The sequence below is a fragment of the Semicossyphus pulcher genome, unplaced genomic scaffold, assembly GCF_022749685.1.
Source record: "Semicossyphus pulcher isolate SPU_LCO1_2020_fin unplaced genomic scaffold, fSemPul1.0.p SCAF_19, whole genome shotgun sequence".
NCBI lineage: Eukaryota > Metazoa > Chordata > Actinopteri > Labriformes > Labridae > Semicossyphus > Semicossyphus pulcher.
The window spans coordinates 15,368,257-15,383,579 of record NW_027211692.1 but is presented as its reverse complement, the minus strand read 5'-3'; the positions used below and the strand labels follow the sequence as shown (position 1 = coordinate 15,383,579).

At 44.7% G+C, this 15,323-nt stretch overlaps 1 protein-coding gene across 1 annotated transcript in view; it reads right to left on the bottom strand.

Annotated features, from left to right (window-relative positions):
• The window catches only part of grik4 (glutamate receptor, ionotropic, kainate 4), a 148,835-nt gene that overhangs the window by 7,853 nt on the left and 125,659 nt on the right, over window positions 1-15,323 (bottom strand). Inside the window, exons 11-12 of the mRNA XM_069668079.1 lie at window positions 10,102-10,305; window positions 7,543-7,656 (exon numbers count right to left, since the gene is read on the bottom strand). Of these exons, the coding sequence (XP_069524180.1) occupies window positions 7,543-7,656; window positions 10,102-10,305 (318 nt within the window). The remainder of the gene's footprint in view (window positions 1-7,542; window positions 7,657-10,101; window positions 10,306-15,323) is intronic.

Sequence of the window (15,323 nt, the reverse complement as noted above, 5' to 3'; positions counted from 1 at the left end):
TGATAAGCAACGATTTTCCTGTCCTAAACTGATAGCACTATAATTATATGAATCTCATTTGCGTGTAAACATTCAGATCAACATTGTATGAAAGCTCAAACTCAGTCTCCCATGAACTGTCAACAGAGCGGCACAGCGGTGTGTATTGATACAACAGCACTGATAAGAGGTTTGATTTCCGGGATTCTGGCACTGAAACGAAAAACAAAAACATAATGAACCGTCTTTCTAACTACCTGTTAATTCAGATAAAGTATGCTTTTACATGAAATAACATTATCAACTCAGAACAATTAAAGGTCGTAATTGTAAACGGGGACAAAGTCATCGCTTTGCGCTCCACACAAGGCTGCATGCAGTGGAGAGAGAGAAGGTCAAATAATCATCTAAACTATTACAGCTACATTAAACAGAATTTTACTCTGTGACCTATCGTTGACTTCCTGTATGACTCTGAGCGTGCAGTGTCCCAGCTGAAAAAACTCCCCAGAAAAAGATTAATAGCTTTGGCTTGGACAGAAATGCTCGCTGTGCTGAAGCAGCTCGGGCGCCTATGTATGGGCTTGGATTGGTAACCAGTGGCAGAGGAGATAAAGTGGCTGGAATTGGGTTGGCAGCGAGTAGACCAATGGGAATATAGGGGGCTAATTCCTAATGTTTCATTATCCAGCACCAACAGCTATTGTCCTCCAAATGAAACCAATTACTGGTGAACCAGTGCCAGCCATTGGAGCGATTGTGTGTGTGTGCTTATTTATGCGGGTGGTTGGGTATGCTCATATTTCTTTTGTGCATGTTCAGCATGTAGCCCGAACATCAGCGAGGGAATATCTAGCCATTTACACACAGATGCACGTCCACCATCTGTTAATGACTATGAAATAGAGGTGGCTGTCAGGGCCGGCGACACAGTTAAATATTGGAGGTAATCAAACAGCCAACTGTCCAAGTGTTTTTCTGAGAGGGACACACTCAATCATGTAGGAATTTCTTATCTTTCATTCCTGTGTTGACACGCGGCGCTGTGTAGCCCCGCCTGAACAAGCCCAGCTCGCTTTAATATAAAAATGCTCAATCAGGTACTCCTCTGGGACGTCACGCAGGCCAGAGCAGCAATACATCTCCCAAGCCCTCCAAAATTTAATTTGCAGCAAGAGGGTGAAATTATATTGGTAGGCATTTGTTATGATAAACGAACCCCCATTTAGACTTGCACTGAGAAGAAAATTCATTAATGCGTCTGTAATCACTTGCATATTAGCCTGACTGAGTAAAATAGGAGCGGTGCAGAAAGCAGCAGAGGAGAGTGAGATTCAGTGTAATTTTTAGATTCACATCAGCCTGACTTTCTGTCCGTCTAAATATGGAGCGTGGTGCTTGATGATGATGATGATGATAGCTGTCTGAAAATAGAAGAGCACAGTGGTTACACACAAAGGGAATCATAAAGGTAGACTCCTGGTGCACCGCTAAGCTGCCTCTTGTTGCCAGCAGCATTACTGGGGTTACAGGTGTATGTGCTGACATGAATCCTCCTGTTTGCTGGTCCGATTTGGTGCATGCTGAGCCAGCGTTTTGCTAACTACCTGCCCAACTCGACTACATCTTGAGCGCCCACCAAGGTGCTATTATTAAGATGAAGAGCGCCACAGAGACGTGTAACTCCCATGCTAGCAGATGTTGGAGAAGTGTAGGTGCAGAGGAGAAGATCATAAATAGAGACAGAGGGAAAGGTAGGAAGAGACAGAGATCAGAAGACGACAGGAAAACAGTGGGAGTTGTGCGCTGCGGAGAACTCTTGACTCTGTTGCTGTAAATTGTGTGCTTTAACACTCAGACACAAAGTTGTGTTTTCGGGAGTTGGAGGGGAAATTATCCATGGCGAGGCGGAGAAACACACTAATGAGCACACAGAGAGTCAGGAAGCCTGAAAGGGAAGAGCAGAGCTGTATTAAAAGTCTGTGTGCACATTTCCAAAATGTGTCAGGATATTTTCTCTGGAAACATTTTCATTTTACAAACATTTGAGGTCATGTTGGTTGAGTCCCAGAAAAAAACGCCCTAAGAAACCCACCGCTAATGATCGTCTTGTCACAACAAAGACCCTGTCTCTGGTTTCTACGATGTCTGCTGTTATGTAATGTTTCTTTTAAAGTTTTACTAACCAACATTCTTATAATAACAGTGGATCACATGGCTAAGTGAAATGCGAAAAGGGGTCAGCACCAATAGGGAAGGACCAACAGTTCAATCAGGAGAGACGAGTAAATGAAGGAAGAACATGTATTTTACAGTGATGATGTGGTAATGAATCGTGGTCAGAAGTCTTTGGTGCTTGGACTCTGCAGGGAGATACGGTGATCAAAGGGTGTCGACCCTGAGCGGCCGCAAGATATATCCCCCCCCATGGAGTCTGGATAATGGTGGTCGAGGTGTTGGCTGATGATGTCATCGAAGGCCGAAGCTGTAATGAAGACTGGGCGGTGATGGGGAGGTGGAGGGTCGCGCACAAGGACAGCATGAATGAACTAGAAGCAGAGAAAAGCCATATCTAAAGCCACCCTCAATGAGAGTGTGTTGCAGTACTAGTGGACAGATGAGACCAGCTGCAAGACAGTAAGAGTGAGCATGTGTGAGGGAAGTGTGAGCAGAATGGCATGAGATATGAACGATAGAACCAGCATGCACAACATAGTCTTCCTGACTGAACTTGCGCTAGAGCTTCATAAAATTGACACCCAACTTTACCGTTCCTCTCAGCTCAGAGCATTTTAGCATCGCTCAGATCACTGCTTTTATTTTAATTACTGTTTTGGTTCCTCTTCAATAATCTTTTTTGGGCCTTTTTTGCCTTTATTGGAGGAGAGGACAGTGGAGAGTGTCGGAAAAAGGGTAAGAGAGAATCCGGGATGACACACAGCAACGGGTTGAGGACAGGAGTTGAACCCGGGGCCGCTGCATTGAGGACTGTAGCCTCTGTACATGGGCTGCTGAGCTAAACCAGTGCCCCTCTTCAGAGCTCTTATCTGCATCATTCCCTTTCCTGCTCTGATAAACTCACAGTACACTACGTGCTCACACCAAACAGCAGACAGGAGAATTTCTTACCTGCGGTTGAACACAGTGAACATTTAGCAGCTAAAGAGCCAAATATGTGCCTCTGTGAATCACAGCTTTAAGGAGCTTTAACATATTTTGGACGTACACTCGAAACAATGTTGCTCCTTTCCTGCTGGATGTGTAAATACTGTAAGCAACTTCTTCCTCACACATTACTCATAATAGCTAAATTTGCCAATGTCTACAGCTTGTTTTGTGGCCAAAAAAGTCTGTTAAAGCAGGTTTGCTTGGCTACAGCTTCCTCAGCTCTGTGCAGTGCGTGCATCACTGAAACCTTGTTTGAGCAGCGGTGGCCCATAGGACAGGCAGACTGTCTCCTGCTTCCTTTGATGTGAGAAAATTATGAAACAGTGCATCTGTCCTTCACTGGGGTTACCTCTGATTCATGTCTGCAGTTGATGGCTCAGTGCCACTGACGGTAGCACAGATATAAATAACTTGAACACAAATATTCAGAGTATTTTAAAAAATTAAGTTAGCAGACATAGATTGACATGAGAGAGCAATTAAAGGCACCACAAATACCTCTCAGTCCATCCATATAGGTTGGGTAATTCTTACAGTGTGCTCATTCAGGTGGTCTGCTCTCTTCATATTTCAGTCTGTGTGTGAAAGACAGACTGACAGTAGCGGTGTGTTCGTGTGTGTGCTTGTGTTTCAAAGCTCGTCAGCAGCTGTCTAAGCTGTCAGTCATCCGCAGTAGGGCAGATACAGTACGTGCTCGGGCAACCCAGTGCTCAGGGAGCACTGATGCTGAATACAGAGGCAGCAGGTAGGTGGGGAAAAGACAAGGAACCATGGCTGAGCCGATGGGTACCGTTTTTATGGGAGATATAGACCCCAAAAATCTGAGTGGAATTAGTTGCCTTGGAGCGTTAGTAAGATATTAAAAGTAAACCTGCTGCGATAACAGATTAAATGGTAGAATAAATGTGAGTATATATAAACACTATACATTACAGCCACAGGTTGCCTGGACACTTCACACATAAACATTTGCTGCTGTGTTTAAATTATGTTTATTAGAGGCAGGGGAATCGTTTTATGGAGGTTTATCGTCGCATTACGATGATAAGAGGGCGCAAGGCAAATCAAAGGACGCAGGAGAATGTAGATGTAGCACAGAGGGCGAAACATCTTTTACGACCTGTTTTTATGAGTGCATCTCAACAAACAGCATAGCAAGGAATTGCAGCCTATTATACTGTCGTGTGTGGATGTCTTCATCTTAATACGCAGATGAAGAGCTCATTCATTTCTTTTGCTGCCCTTGTTCGCCCTTAACTTCCCACTGTCCCTCCTCCATCCAGCCCCCTTCTCTCCGTCTCTCTCTCCCTCTCTCTCCCTTAAGGGATTGCCTGCACGCCAGGGTGACTGAAGGAGCTGGTAAGGTTATCCAGTCAAGGATTTCACCTAGTCATCCTGGCTTTTGGTATTCATACCACGCTGTTGCCCCCCGAGGCAGCCTGCCTGAATACAAATACTCACCGAAGGAGACTTCCCATTGTCATTTTAACTCCAGCTCCGTCCTGCTCTCTTCTCCGCTCTCATTTATCCGTCGTCTCTCCACCCCTTCCTCCTTTTACCTATTTTTTGCTCATTCTCTTTAATGTCGTCTTCCTCTCTGTGTCTCTCCACCGTCTGTCTTCTTTCCCGGCTCTTTGATACTGTTTGCATTTCTAAGTGTGTCAGAGAAGACGCTGTCAGCTGTTGCGGGTGTTGAGATAGCCGCAGGGGCAAACTGCAGTGAGCTGTTGATTTGGCAGAGGTCATGGGGTCGTATTCACAACAACATCCTGCTGCCTCCTGGGCTCGCCAGGTTCTCAGGAATTATGTCTGTGTGTTTAGTACACACTGTGTTGGTGTGTGAGTGTCTGTATGCGCAGGGCTACATGTGTTTGTGGCTGTGTAATTTTGTCGGAGGTCGTGTGTGGCCAGAAAGTCAATAAAGCTCCGTATGCTGCGCTCTACCCCGGGGGCAGATGCTGAAGCTAACACAGCTTCCACACAGCCCTAATTAACTCCTATGTCTAATTAAGCCCCGCTCGCTCTTTTTCCCGTGCACAAACACACACGCTTGCGTTGCCGCACAGCTCCCAAAATGATGGAAATGTTTAAATGATGGAACTGGCACGGATATAAAGTACCTCGGAGCGTTGGGATCTCGGGGTGGTAGCATATGGCTTTTTGTTGTACAGATGATCAATACAATAGGGGGAAGTTTTTATGAGAAGCACTTGACAGTAGCTGTAGGTTATGTCTGAGTTCATAACACAGATATTAATGTATCGTACAGGCAGCTGAGGTGAAGGTGTGCTCTTTAAATTGGGTGTGAAGGGAAATATATTTGTTTGGCCTCTAAACACATGCACATCTCAAAGGAGACACAAAATAACATACAGGGCTGCATACAGCAAATAACTACAAATCCCATCTGGCCACAGAATAATCTGGCATAATGGGCGGAGGACCGAGACAGGTTGAGCTCGTCGTCTGGAAACAAGCTGCGGGCTGTCTGAATTTTCTTCCCATATTTTTCCTTTCAGTGTGAGGCCGTGAAAATCATACAGCAGACTGAGTGTACAAGGCTACAGCAGTTTTCAGAGGGGAGGAACCAGCACACTTCAGTCAACTCGTGTTGCTTCCCGTGACTGTTTCTCGCAGGAAATCATTATTCTAAGTCTTGCTGCCTTCGCTCTCGCTGGTGCTTAATGGCAGCGATATACGGGAAACAGCTCGGGATCACTTTGTATTACAAGTTATTTTGCCAAAACAGGATGATGCTTTTTACTACATTGTTATCATTTAAAAAAATATTGTCCATATTGATTGTCTGAGAATGTGAATACTTTTCACAGCTCTAATAAATAGAAATGATTCGAATAACTGTTGCAAAGAGAAAAGCAGTGCGTGTGGGAGGGAGAAACACAGACAGCTATACAATACAAACCGACAAAGACGATAGCTGGTGATTAAAAGGCCGATAGTCTGATGGTAATTAATACCCAACAGGCACCTTTATTTTATTGCATTTGCCATTCGTATCGATCAGACTGAAATTTTCATTTAAAGTTTGAAATAAGCAGGAGCCCCTGTGTAGAAATCACTGTGCCTCGGATCAATAGTCAGTGGATTAGAACTAAACAAGTGCAGTCACAGAAATTCAAATATCGAATTTTTGAGCCATGCCGAGGGACCGCCCTGAGCCGGATCTGAGAAGAAGCCAAGGGCCGATGGGAGAGGAAAGAGAGCATGAGGAAATGATGGAGAGAAAGACAAGGGGCATCTGTCTCTCTCCTTCTTATCGTGTGCCTCTTTCTCTTTTCACTTTTTAGCTCTCCAAAATGCTTCACCCCTCACCAGTGCTTTATCTTAATAACTGCTTTCTTCATATCGCTCTTATTAACCTCTTATCTGGGAATTTGCTGTCAACTGGGTCAAGTCTGTGCTAATTCAGCTCTGTGACTGTGTGCCGGCCCTGAGGGACATCAGGACGTATCACCTCCTCCTGCTGCCACCTGCCTGCCTGCCTTCCCACTTCAGAGGTGATATGCTACCCAGCAGCCCATTTAACACTGCACCTGCTGCGGACATCGATTGATTCCCCCCAACAGTTGGCCCTCAATTGAATGCCTCACTGCTGCGCTTATTAGCGCCGCACACCAACTATGGGAAGGTGTGCAGGAGGGGAGTTTACAAGGAGGAGAGAATGGACTAGAGGGAATGTGAGTAAACGCTCCTCTGGGATGCTACACTAATGTTAGCTAGCGCACGTGCCAGAACACCTTGGCTCGGACTGTGGCCAGAGCCATACCAGGCCTCGCAGTGTCACCTTGGGTTTTTGGGGGAGGATGGATGATTAATGGGCCACTGAGTCTGCAAACACTGGCTCATTTCCACCTGCACTGCTGTTGTTTCGCTGTTTCTTATGCAGGCTTGCTCTCTGTGGAGCATGGAGGGCATTGCTTGTGTGACAACAAGATGGCCAAATCCATTCAGAGGGCAAGAAGAAAACAAGTGTGAAACTGCTACGTTCATCAGGAGGTTCACACCGTTAAGCATGCCATCTGGTGCTGGCAGGTTGGGGAGCCGCAGAAGCAGAAGGAGGAAATGGGCGAACACAGAAGAAGTGCAAAGAAGTGGACAACAGAGAAAAGTGGAAACTGCAGGGATAGAGGGGGGAGAGAAAGAAGCAATAAAGTGAAAACAAAGGTTGGAAGAGGAGAGGAAAGAGGGAAGAGAAGGGTGCAGCCTTAAAAAACAGGATGCAGGAGGTAAAGGGAGAGTAAGGAGGTGACGTGAGAGTGGTTCTTTTCCAGCCATTAGAGAAGGCTAACAGCCCGCTGCAGTACGTCCACAAGCTGTGTACAAGAGCGGCTTCGATCGGTTACAGAGGACGGCTGCTGGTTGGAGGTAACTTACCAGGTGGACGCGGTACATGATGCTGATGCCGAGGGTCATGAAGGGCTTAGAGAAGTCTATGACCTTTTCACGCTCCGCTGTGATGGTGAGGCCTGCGACTGCCAGGTCAGCTTTCTGAAACACAGAGGGCAAGAAAAATCACAATGGTGTAAACACACAGTGGAAGACAAGCACTTAGAGGCAGACTGGACCCAGCCGTGAGGACGTAACATATGTTTATGACATAACAGATCATTTGAGAGCTGCAGAGGAAGACGAGGATGACATAAGAAGTGGGCTACTGGATACTAATTCTCTAATAATGCCCTTTTGTACCACATAGCCTCTTTGTTGGCCAATAGCACTATCTGTGGTGAGGATAATCCAGCATTGGTGATGTGTGTGTGTGTGTGTGAGTGTGGAGAGCACAAGAGAGCTCAGGGTAACCAATGTGGCCGGCCACGAGAACACTGTCAAGACAAATCACTTGACAAAGAAGAGGCTGGTAAAACACACGCTCAGAGACACATACACACATAAAAATGGTCAATGTACGCTGAATTCTGGATGGCTCTCTGCTAATAATACAGGCCAGTAAAGTGCAACTGCAAGGGATTTTTCATCTCCCCGAGGAGCAAAGAGTGAAAGCAGCAACGCATTGCTCTTTGTCCGCTGCAGGAGAACTAAGAGGATTGGGGAGACGGGAAGGAGAGAGAGGATGAGAGTGAGGAGAAAAGGAGCTCTGCTGCAGCAGCACTGCAGACGTCATTTACAACGCACTGTTTGTATCTCCAGGAAAGAGAGACAGGAAGAGAGGGCGTCTGACATATACGAGAGAGTTTTTTCCAGATCTATTTTGACGTGCTGTGAAAATTGATGTTGTTTTTCCATAATTATGCTAACCTTTAGAACAGGTTCATAATGCCAGTGGAAGACATTTTGAGCTTGAGCTTGTGCTTCAATTAGTGCATTACATTAAAAATGTGCACCTCTTTAACCTTGCCCCAGCATACACAGCACACTGAAGCCTAATGTCTCCTGCTGCCCATCCTCAGCCTGCAGGCTATGACCTCCTATCATCACTCGCCTCCACTTTTTTCCTCTCTGTGTTGTTTGAAAGTCTGATCGCCTGCACTTAGAGCCGAAAGGAAGCCACACGCCGGGAACAACCATCCAGGCAATTTCAACAAAGAAAGTCACTGATCCTTTGAAAAATGAACACACCCGCACGTCGTAGCAGCCACTGAAATATTCATGTGACTATAGAATATTAATACTGATTACTGGATTCCTCTGCCTGCCTGCCGGCTGTTATGCCTTCTAGTATAACTGAAAAAAACCCCTCACATTGTAATGTTGCCTGTTCAATATTGCATCATACCTTTTTGTACTTCTATTAAATCATATCATAATGTGCCTTTGTTCTCTAACTGCAGCTCTGTGGATTAAGAACTAGGACACACTGTGCTGTGCTGTGCTCAGACTTCGGTCTGGATCTCTGCTGGCATGTCTCATTGTTATCAGGCTGTCTGACACCCGTCAAACTAATCACCCTGGTACAGTGAGATGCTGTTGAGTCTGAATTGTTCAGGCAGGGACACAGGTATCGGCTGTTCAGAGTGACCTCAGGCAATGTTATTCTCTGCTGGTACAAAGTGTATATTTCATATCCTCTCAACTCATACATTAAACTTTAAATCCTCGTTCTTCCTTTGTTTTCCTTCACAATCTTGTACTCCTCCATCATTTCCATTCCTTCCTAAGCCTTTAACCAAACAAGCTCAAGCCTTTCTGTCCACTGTGGAACATCCCTCCAGACGTCCACTATCCCATGACAAATCCCTCTCGAGCACGTCTCGACTTTTCGTCCGCCCCCCTGCCTCGCCACTCCACGGCTAAAGCTGCTGTCGGAGACACGTGCCGACTTCAGCCACGGCACTTCTGAAGGTCAGCCTTCCACAGGCAACTTACGGGAGACGAGGGCGGTGGCAGGCTGTGACAATAACCAGAACCGGCACTCCTTGCTTTACATACTTAATGACTTTGGCCTCCATTAGCCCACAGAATTAAGACAGATCACCTCTTAAGATCTACTCCATCCCTCTCCACTTCATTCTTCTTTTTCTACTTCCTCGCCCCAGCTTTCCTCCTCACTTCTTCACGCCTGCTTCACTTCTTTTCCTCCCCTCAGCTGCCTTATATAACCTTATCTGGCTGTTAACTGCTACATGCTGCGTAGCCGGAAGAGGGTAAGAACTTACTTAGAGATTTATCAGCAACAACATAGACAGATTCAGGAGGAGAGCGTGTTAAGGTCAGTTCAGAAGGCTTAAGGAAAGGAGCTGACAGGGAATAAGCCACCAACTCGCTGTGACTGTTTGGGAAAATACAATACTTAAGCTGAAAAGGCCAAGTGCCAAATCAAAACAAAGAGTGTGTGACATGATGGAAAGCCACTGGCTGTGAAGAATATGCGAGCTGAGTGATACACTGGTGTGTTTGTATGTTTAATTGCCTCTAGGACGATGTGTATGTGATGCAGTAATATGATAACACATGGCTTGTTAGCAGGCTACTTACCCTTGAGATGAGCTCACCGACCATGCCCGTCCACGTTCCGTTTGCTCCGGGAACCCCGTACAGTCCGTCCCCCACCAGCCGGATGCGATACTTGAACTTGAGAATATCTGCCAGCTCCTTCAGCATGTCCACGCAGAAGCCTTCGTAGCGGTCATTTCCCTCCAGCTCTTGGTGGTTCTGCCGCAGCATTACGTACGGATTCTCCTGAAAAACACACGCAAGGTTCACATTAGGTCATGGAAAATTACATCTCCGTCTATGAATACTAGTCAAGCGGCAACCTCCGGTGCCAATGGAAAATGAAGCCAATGCAGAAGTGCAACCAAACCAAGAAATAACATTACAGCAGATGGGAAAATGTCAGTTTTTACAGCCTGGTACGAATTTACGAATTCTTAAATTTTATTGTTTAAGATTGTGTTGTTGGAGCCTTTTGGGGATTTTTTCATTCAAAAATTAGACAAATAATCTGTCTCTCTGTGGGATTGATGGAACTGCAGCTCCAGCTTTTCGGTGAGTTAAATGCTAGTGTTATTGTATTGATATATTTTTAACACTAAGTAGCTGGTAAACTGTGCTCGCTATACCTGGCTTGTAAACAGGAGTCAGAAGTCGTCTCCTGGGCTTTTCCCAGGAGAGACTTCTTTAGTCTGATAAACACCTGCTGTCAGTCACCGTCACAAACAGAATGTCCTCTATGGGAAACAAAGTTAACCTAGCACAGTCATTATTATACAGTCTATGGCTAATAACCGCTAGCTACGCTGCGAAGCATATAGCCTAGCTTCTTAGCCGTAGTTGGCCTGGTAGCGTTGAGCTAAATGGGGCAGTTTCAGCAACAAAGATTCATGCGGCCCGTCCAAGCCATAGGCCTCAGTACGTTCGCTCCGCCTCTTTGCCTTTGCCTTTGTCTATGATAAGAGTGGAACAAAGCAAGACAGGGATAGACATGATACAGACATATTGTACAGCAACAGGAAGCTCAGTTCACACTAGATTTATAGTTTGTATAATACTTTAAAGAGGCATTGATTTCAGCTTCTTGTAACAAAGAGTCATGTTCAGCCTGAGAATATAAAACATGTATTCTGTGAGTGTGAAGGGATGGTCTGACAAAAGAAACCATGGATCATAGGAAATTCAGTGTTTGAGGAAGCTTGTCCTATACACGAGACTAAACGACAGGATATGTGCGACTCTGTTGCCGCAGTCTTTCAGATATTAAAAAAACTTTTGCATATGTAAGTGTGCTACTAAATAGCAGGAGTTCCTGTTTAATGTTTAATGTGATTGCTTTACAGAAGCTAACTAAACATTTAACAGCAGGGAGGAATGGTGCAAGCAGCCCATATGTCCTGTGGAGGTCACAGTCCACATCAGTTTTACTGCCTTCAGTGAAAAATGAGATTTGTGGATTTGAAGCAGAGCCAGGCACTAAAACCAGCAGCAGACGGGTGCGTGCTAATCTGCTGCATCCAGCTAAGAGTGGATAAGAAACAAAGGCAGTGAGTACCTCTCACAACACACACACTTACACACACTTGTATTTACTACCTGTCTTTTAGAGAACCAACTCTCAGTTCGGCTGTCTGTTTATTTATGTCTGTTTTTGTCATTGGGTTGATGTTGTGGGAAGATTTAAAGAGCCCCAAAGTGATGTATTTTGGAGGCCTCCTTATTGCGCTGTTTTTCAAATAATGCAACTGTCAAAGTGGAGCGCTCAGGCTGCACTACATCATAAAAACAGACAGTGTTATGTAGCACTTTGCTGTTGCTCCATTCTTGCACTTTAGCTAAAAGTAACTTACTTTGCAACACAACATCAGACAACGATGATTAACAATTCAAGCTTTGTTCACACTGACAGTGTCCATGTTCAAAAATAAACTAAACAAAAGGAATATAGGAGAGAAAGTTTGAAGGGACACAAGTTTTAATCATTGTTTTTTTGACAACACACGATTTTATGCTTATTCCAAAAATATAGTCCCTCAGAGACATTTGTTTAACCAAGAGGGTTTTAAAGACGTTGCTGACTACTTGTGTTAACATAAATACCTACAGCGAGGAAGATTCACCCCAGAGTCATGTGCGTAAACCATTCAAAGCCACTGTGACAGCCTTCAGGAGGGTAAAGCGTACGCAGCGGTGCTGTGTTGTTGTATTGTGAGAGCAGAAATAGAAGTGAAATTGTTTTGTCATTGCCGCAGCTGGAAATACTTATTTTGTGGTAGCTGTTTGACTGCCGATTTATTTTCCTCACAGTCAAAGCCACAGAAATAGTAGCTACACAGAAATTGGAAACATTTGAGAACTCGGTGCACATCAGGTGGCACAACTGTTATTTTGACTTGCCTTGTTGTCATAGCAACTGCTTGGTTTCACCTGTATTAGCTTACAGATGGGGTTCAGATCTCTTTGACATGGGATTGGGCGCTTTTGCATCTTTCTCGCTGCATCAGTGGACAGTAGAGCTCACAGCCTCCTGCTCTGCTGCGATAAGAGTGAGAATAAAACGACTACTGATCGACTCCGTCTGCGGAACTCTGCAGCGACAATCTGCATATGGATTCAGTTTATCTGACCTGGCTCAGAATTTCGATTAGACAGACAATAACCTGCAGTGTTTGACAGACAGAGGTAGACGACACATACTGTGTTACAACTTTTGCGAGACTTACTTTGCTACACCTGTGATGTTAAAGAAAAAGTCCCACCAAAAACTGCTGCCTGTGTCGTGCTCGATAAATGATATTCCTTTGTCCCATTGAGACCCATTGTAGTGAAAAATATTAAATACACATCATTGGGCCTCACTGATGCAGTGATATGTTCCCTCATCACAATGAGGAAGGCCACTGCCGTTTATTTTGGTGTAATTGCGCATTCAGCATCTTGCTGCTGTCAATACTCACACCACATCCCAAACCTGCCTCCAGAAATTACATTTTAAAATACTAATTTGTTTTTCTTATTACGCTGTGCTGGAAACTGTAATTGGCGCTTCTATTATGTCCATAAGCAGCAACATTTGAGTGAAGGAGGTGCCACATTTTTGTACCACATGCAGGTCAGAGTAGTAGCTCATTTAAATGGGGAGAGTACAAAGAGTATATGTTGTTAATCCTGTCCCTGGTTAAGCAACAACACTGCTTTGCAGTAAACATGGCCAGCACTAACATGGCACTAACAAAGGACCATGGTGTCTCTCCAAAACATTAACCAAATGTGGGCGTCTAAACTATCCTTTAATTATGTTCAGTTTAATTATGTCGGAGTTGCAGAAGAAGCTGGATATTGTACTGTAGTAATTGGGATTTCTAGGATTCACGGGTGCAAATCAGTGGCTGAAAATAGCTCTTAAAAGATTCACTCTGCTCCTGCTTGTGCTGAAAACCGCAGGGACAAGGTCCTTAAGGAATAGATCCATCCTTTAGAAAACTATATAAACTATATATTCCTAAACTGTTTTAGATTTGCATGTTCAGTAGGAATGACTGAGCCTAGACTGGAGTGCCCCATACAGATGGGATAAGTCAGAAAGAACTGGAAGAAGGACTACAAAAGCTATAGATTTATACAAACTTGTAAGTCTGTTCATTAACTCCTAAAACAGCCACACATGCTGCCTCCCAAGCAGAACCTGACATCTATGCATGCGCCTGTTTCAGCACGCTTGAGGCACATTTAAATGCTAATTTCACAGACTGCTGAAGCTTTTCAAGCAGCGACTTGCATTAAAGCCAGACCGAGTCAGACGCTTTCATTCTCTGTCCAATTTCCGCAACATTATTACAGAGGCTGGCATTCATAGACATTTTGTACATAACACGAGCCGGACGGGGGGAACAGGGAAGAAATGAAGAGACACGCAAACTTGTTACAGTCACTGAACACCAACCGCACAGAGGACCAGTAATGGACCAGGAGGAACGCGTGTTTGTGACCTACTACACTACTTCATACAGGAAAAAAAATTCACGCTTCTTGTTGATTTATGCAAGTGAAGGATTGTAAAAGCATTCTGTAGTTTTTAACAAGTGGCACTATCACTAGGAAGCTCAACCTCTCGGATTAACGCAGGGAAATATTGCCTTTCCTCCATCCCTCTGTGTTGACCTGGTTAAGAACAGACTGATAAAATCACACCTGGCAAACACCCATCAATCACACCAGTAGAAACCCAGCAGCGATCAATAACACAGGAGCTGTCTGACTGTTATCAAACAAAAAGGGTTTTTTTCCTTTTACTCCTCTGCTTTTTTCTTTGTAATTTATCCCCAGCTTCAATTTATCTCCCTTTCTCTGAGCTGCGGTTCATACTCATCCAAACTTCCACCAAACACTGACAGAAAAGATCAGTGAAAGAACCACTTCCACTCCAAGCCTTTGTGAAGACGAGAACAAAATCACAAAAAAATAAAAAAGGTATGAAAAGTCTATACGGGGGTATGAAAGAGCTGCCTTTCATGAAGGCAAACTCTCAAGGAAATTCCATCTTCCTTCTTTTGCACACGGCAGCAAAACAGCACTAAAGCTATGAGTTTGAAGCTATAAAGGAATGCAGACTTTTAAAGCAGACTCTTATTCCCAGGCCATGAGGAGTCTGGTTGCAGTCAGATAACTTTGGAGGAAGAAACGCACACTCTTATACATCAAAACGAAAGTACATATACACACACACACATATAGAGAGACGCAGAGAGCCAGGTGCACCGGTGGGTGATGTTCACACACACCTCAGTGGAGTTCCCCCCTTTTAAAACCTCTGGGTGTTCAAGAAGTCTTCACACAAGCCTCGTCACTTTCCACAACTGTTCTTATCCTTAAAAACCTGCTCTCCAGGGCCCAGAGAAGTGGCAGCTGAGATGTGAATCTCTCTCAGGGTATCTGTAGCCCTGTTTGAGGAAGAGCCAAAGCAGCTCTGACAACACTTGGAAAAATACTGGGTCATTACAAAAAGGGCCAGGTCATGTACATTTTTTACAACGTACATTTCGACAGCAGTTTTGTGCTTGGCGGCACATAAATGGCAGAAACAGAAGTACAAAGGAGACGAAAACAGAGACTGAGTGAACACAAACTTGTAGAAACGGGGACAGATCTTTTGTCAGCGTGTGCAAATTCACTGAGCACATGTGCCAACAAATCTGCGTCTGCTTTTATCAGTCTGCAATATGAGCACTGTTAGACTCTTACCCATATGTATGTGAGTGGATTTG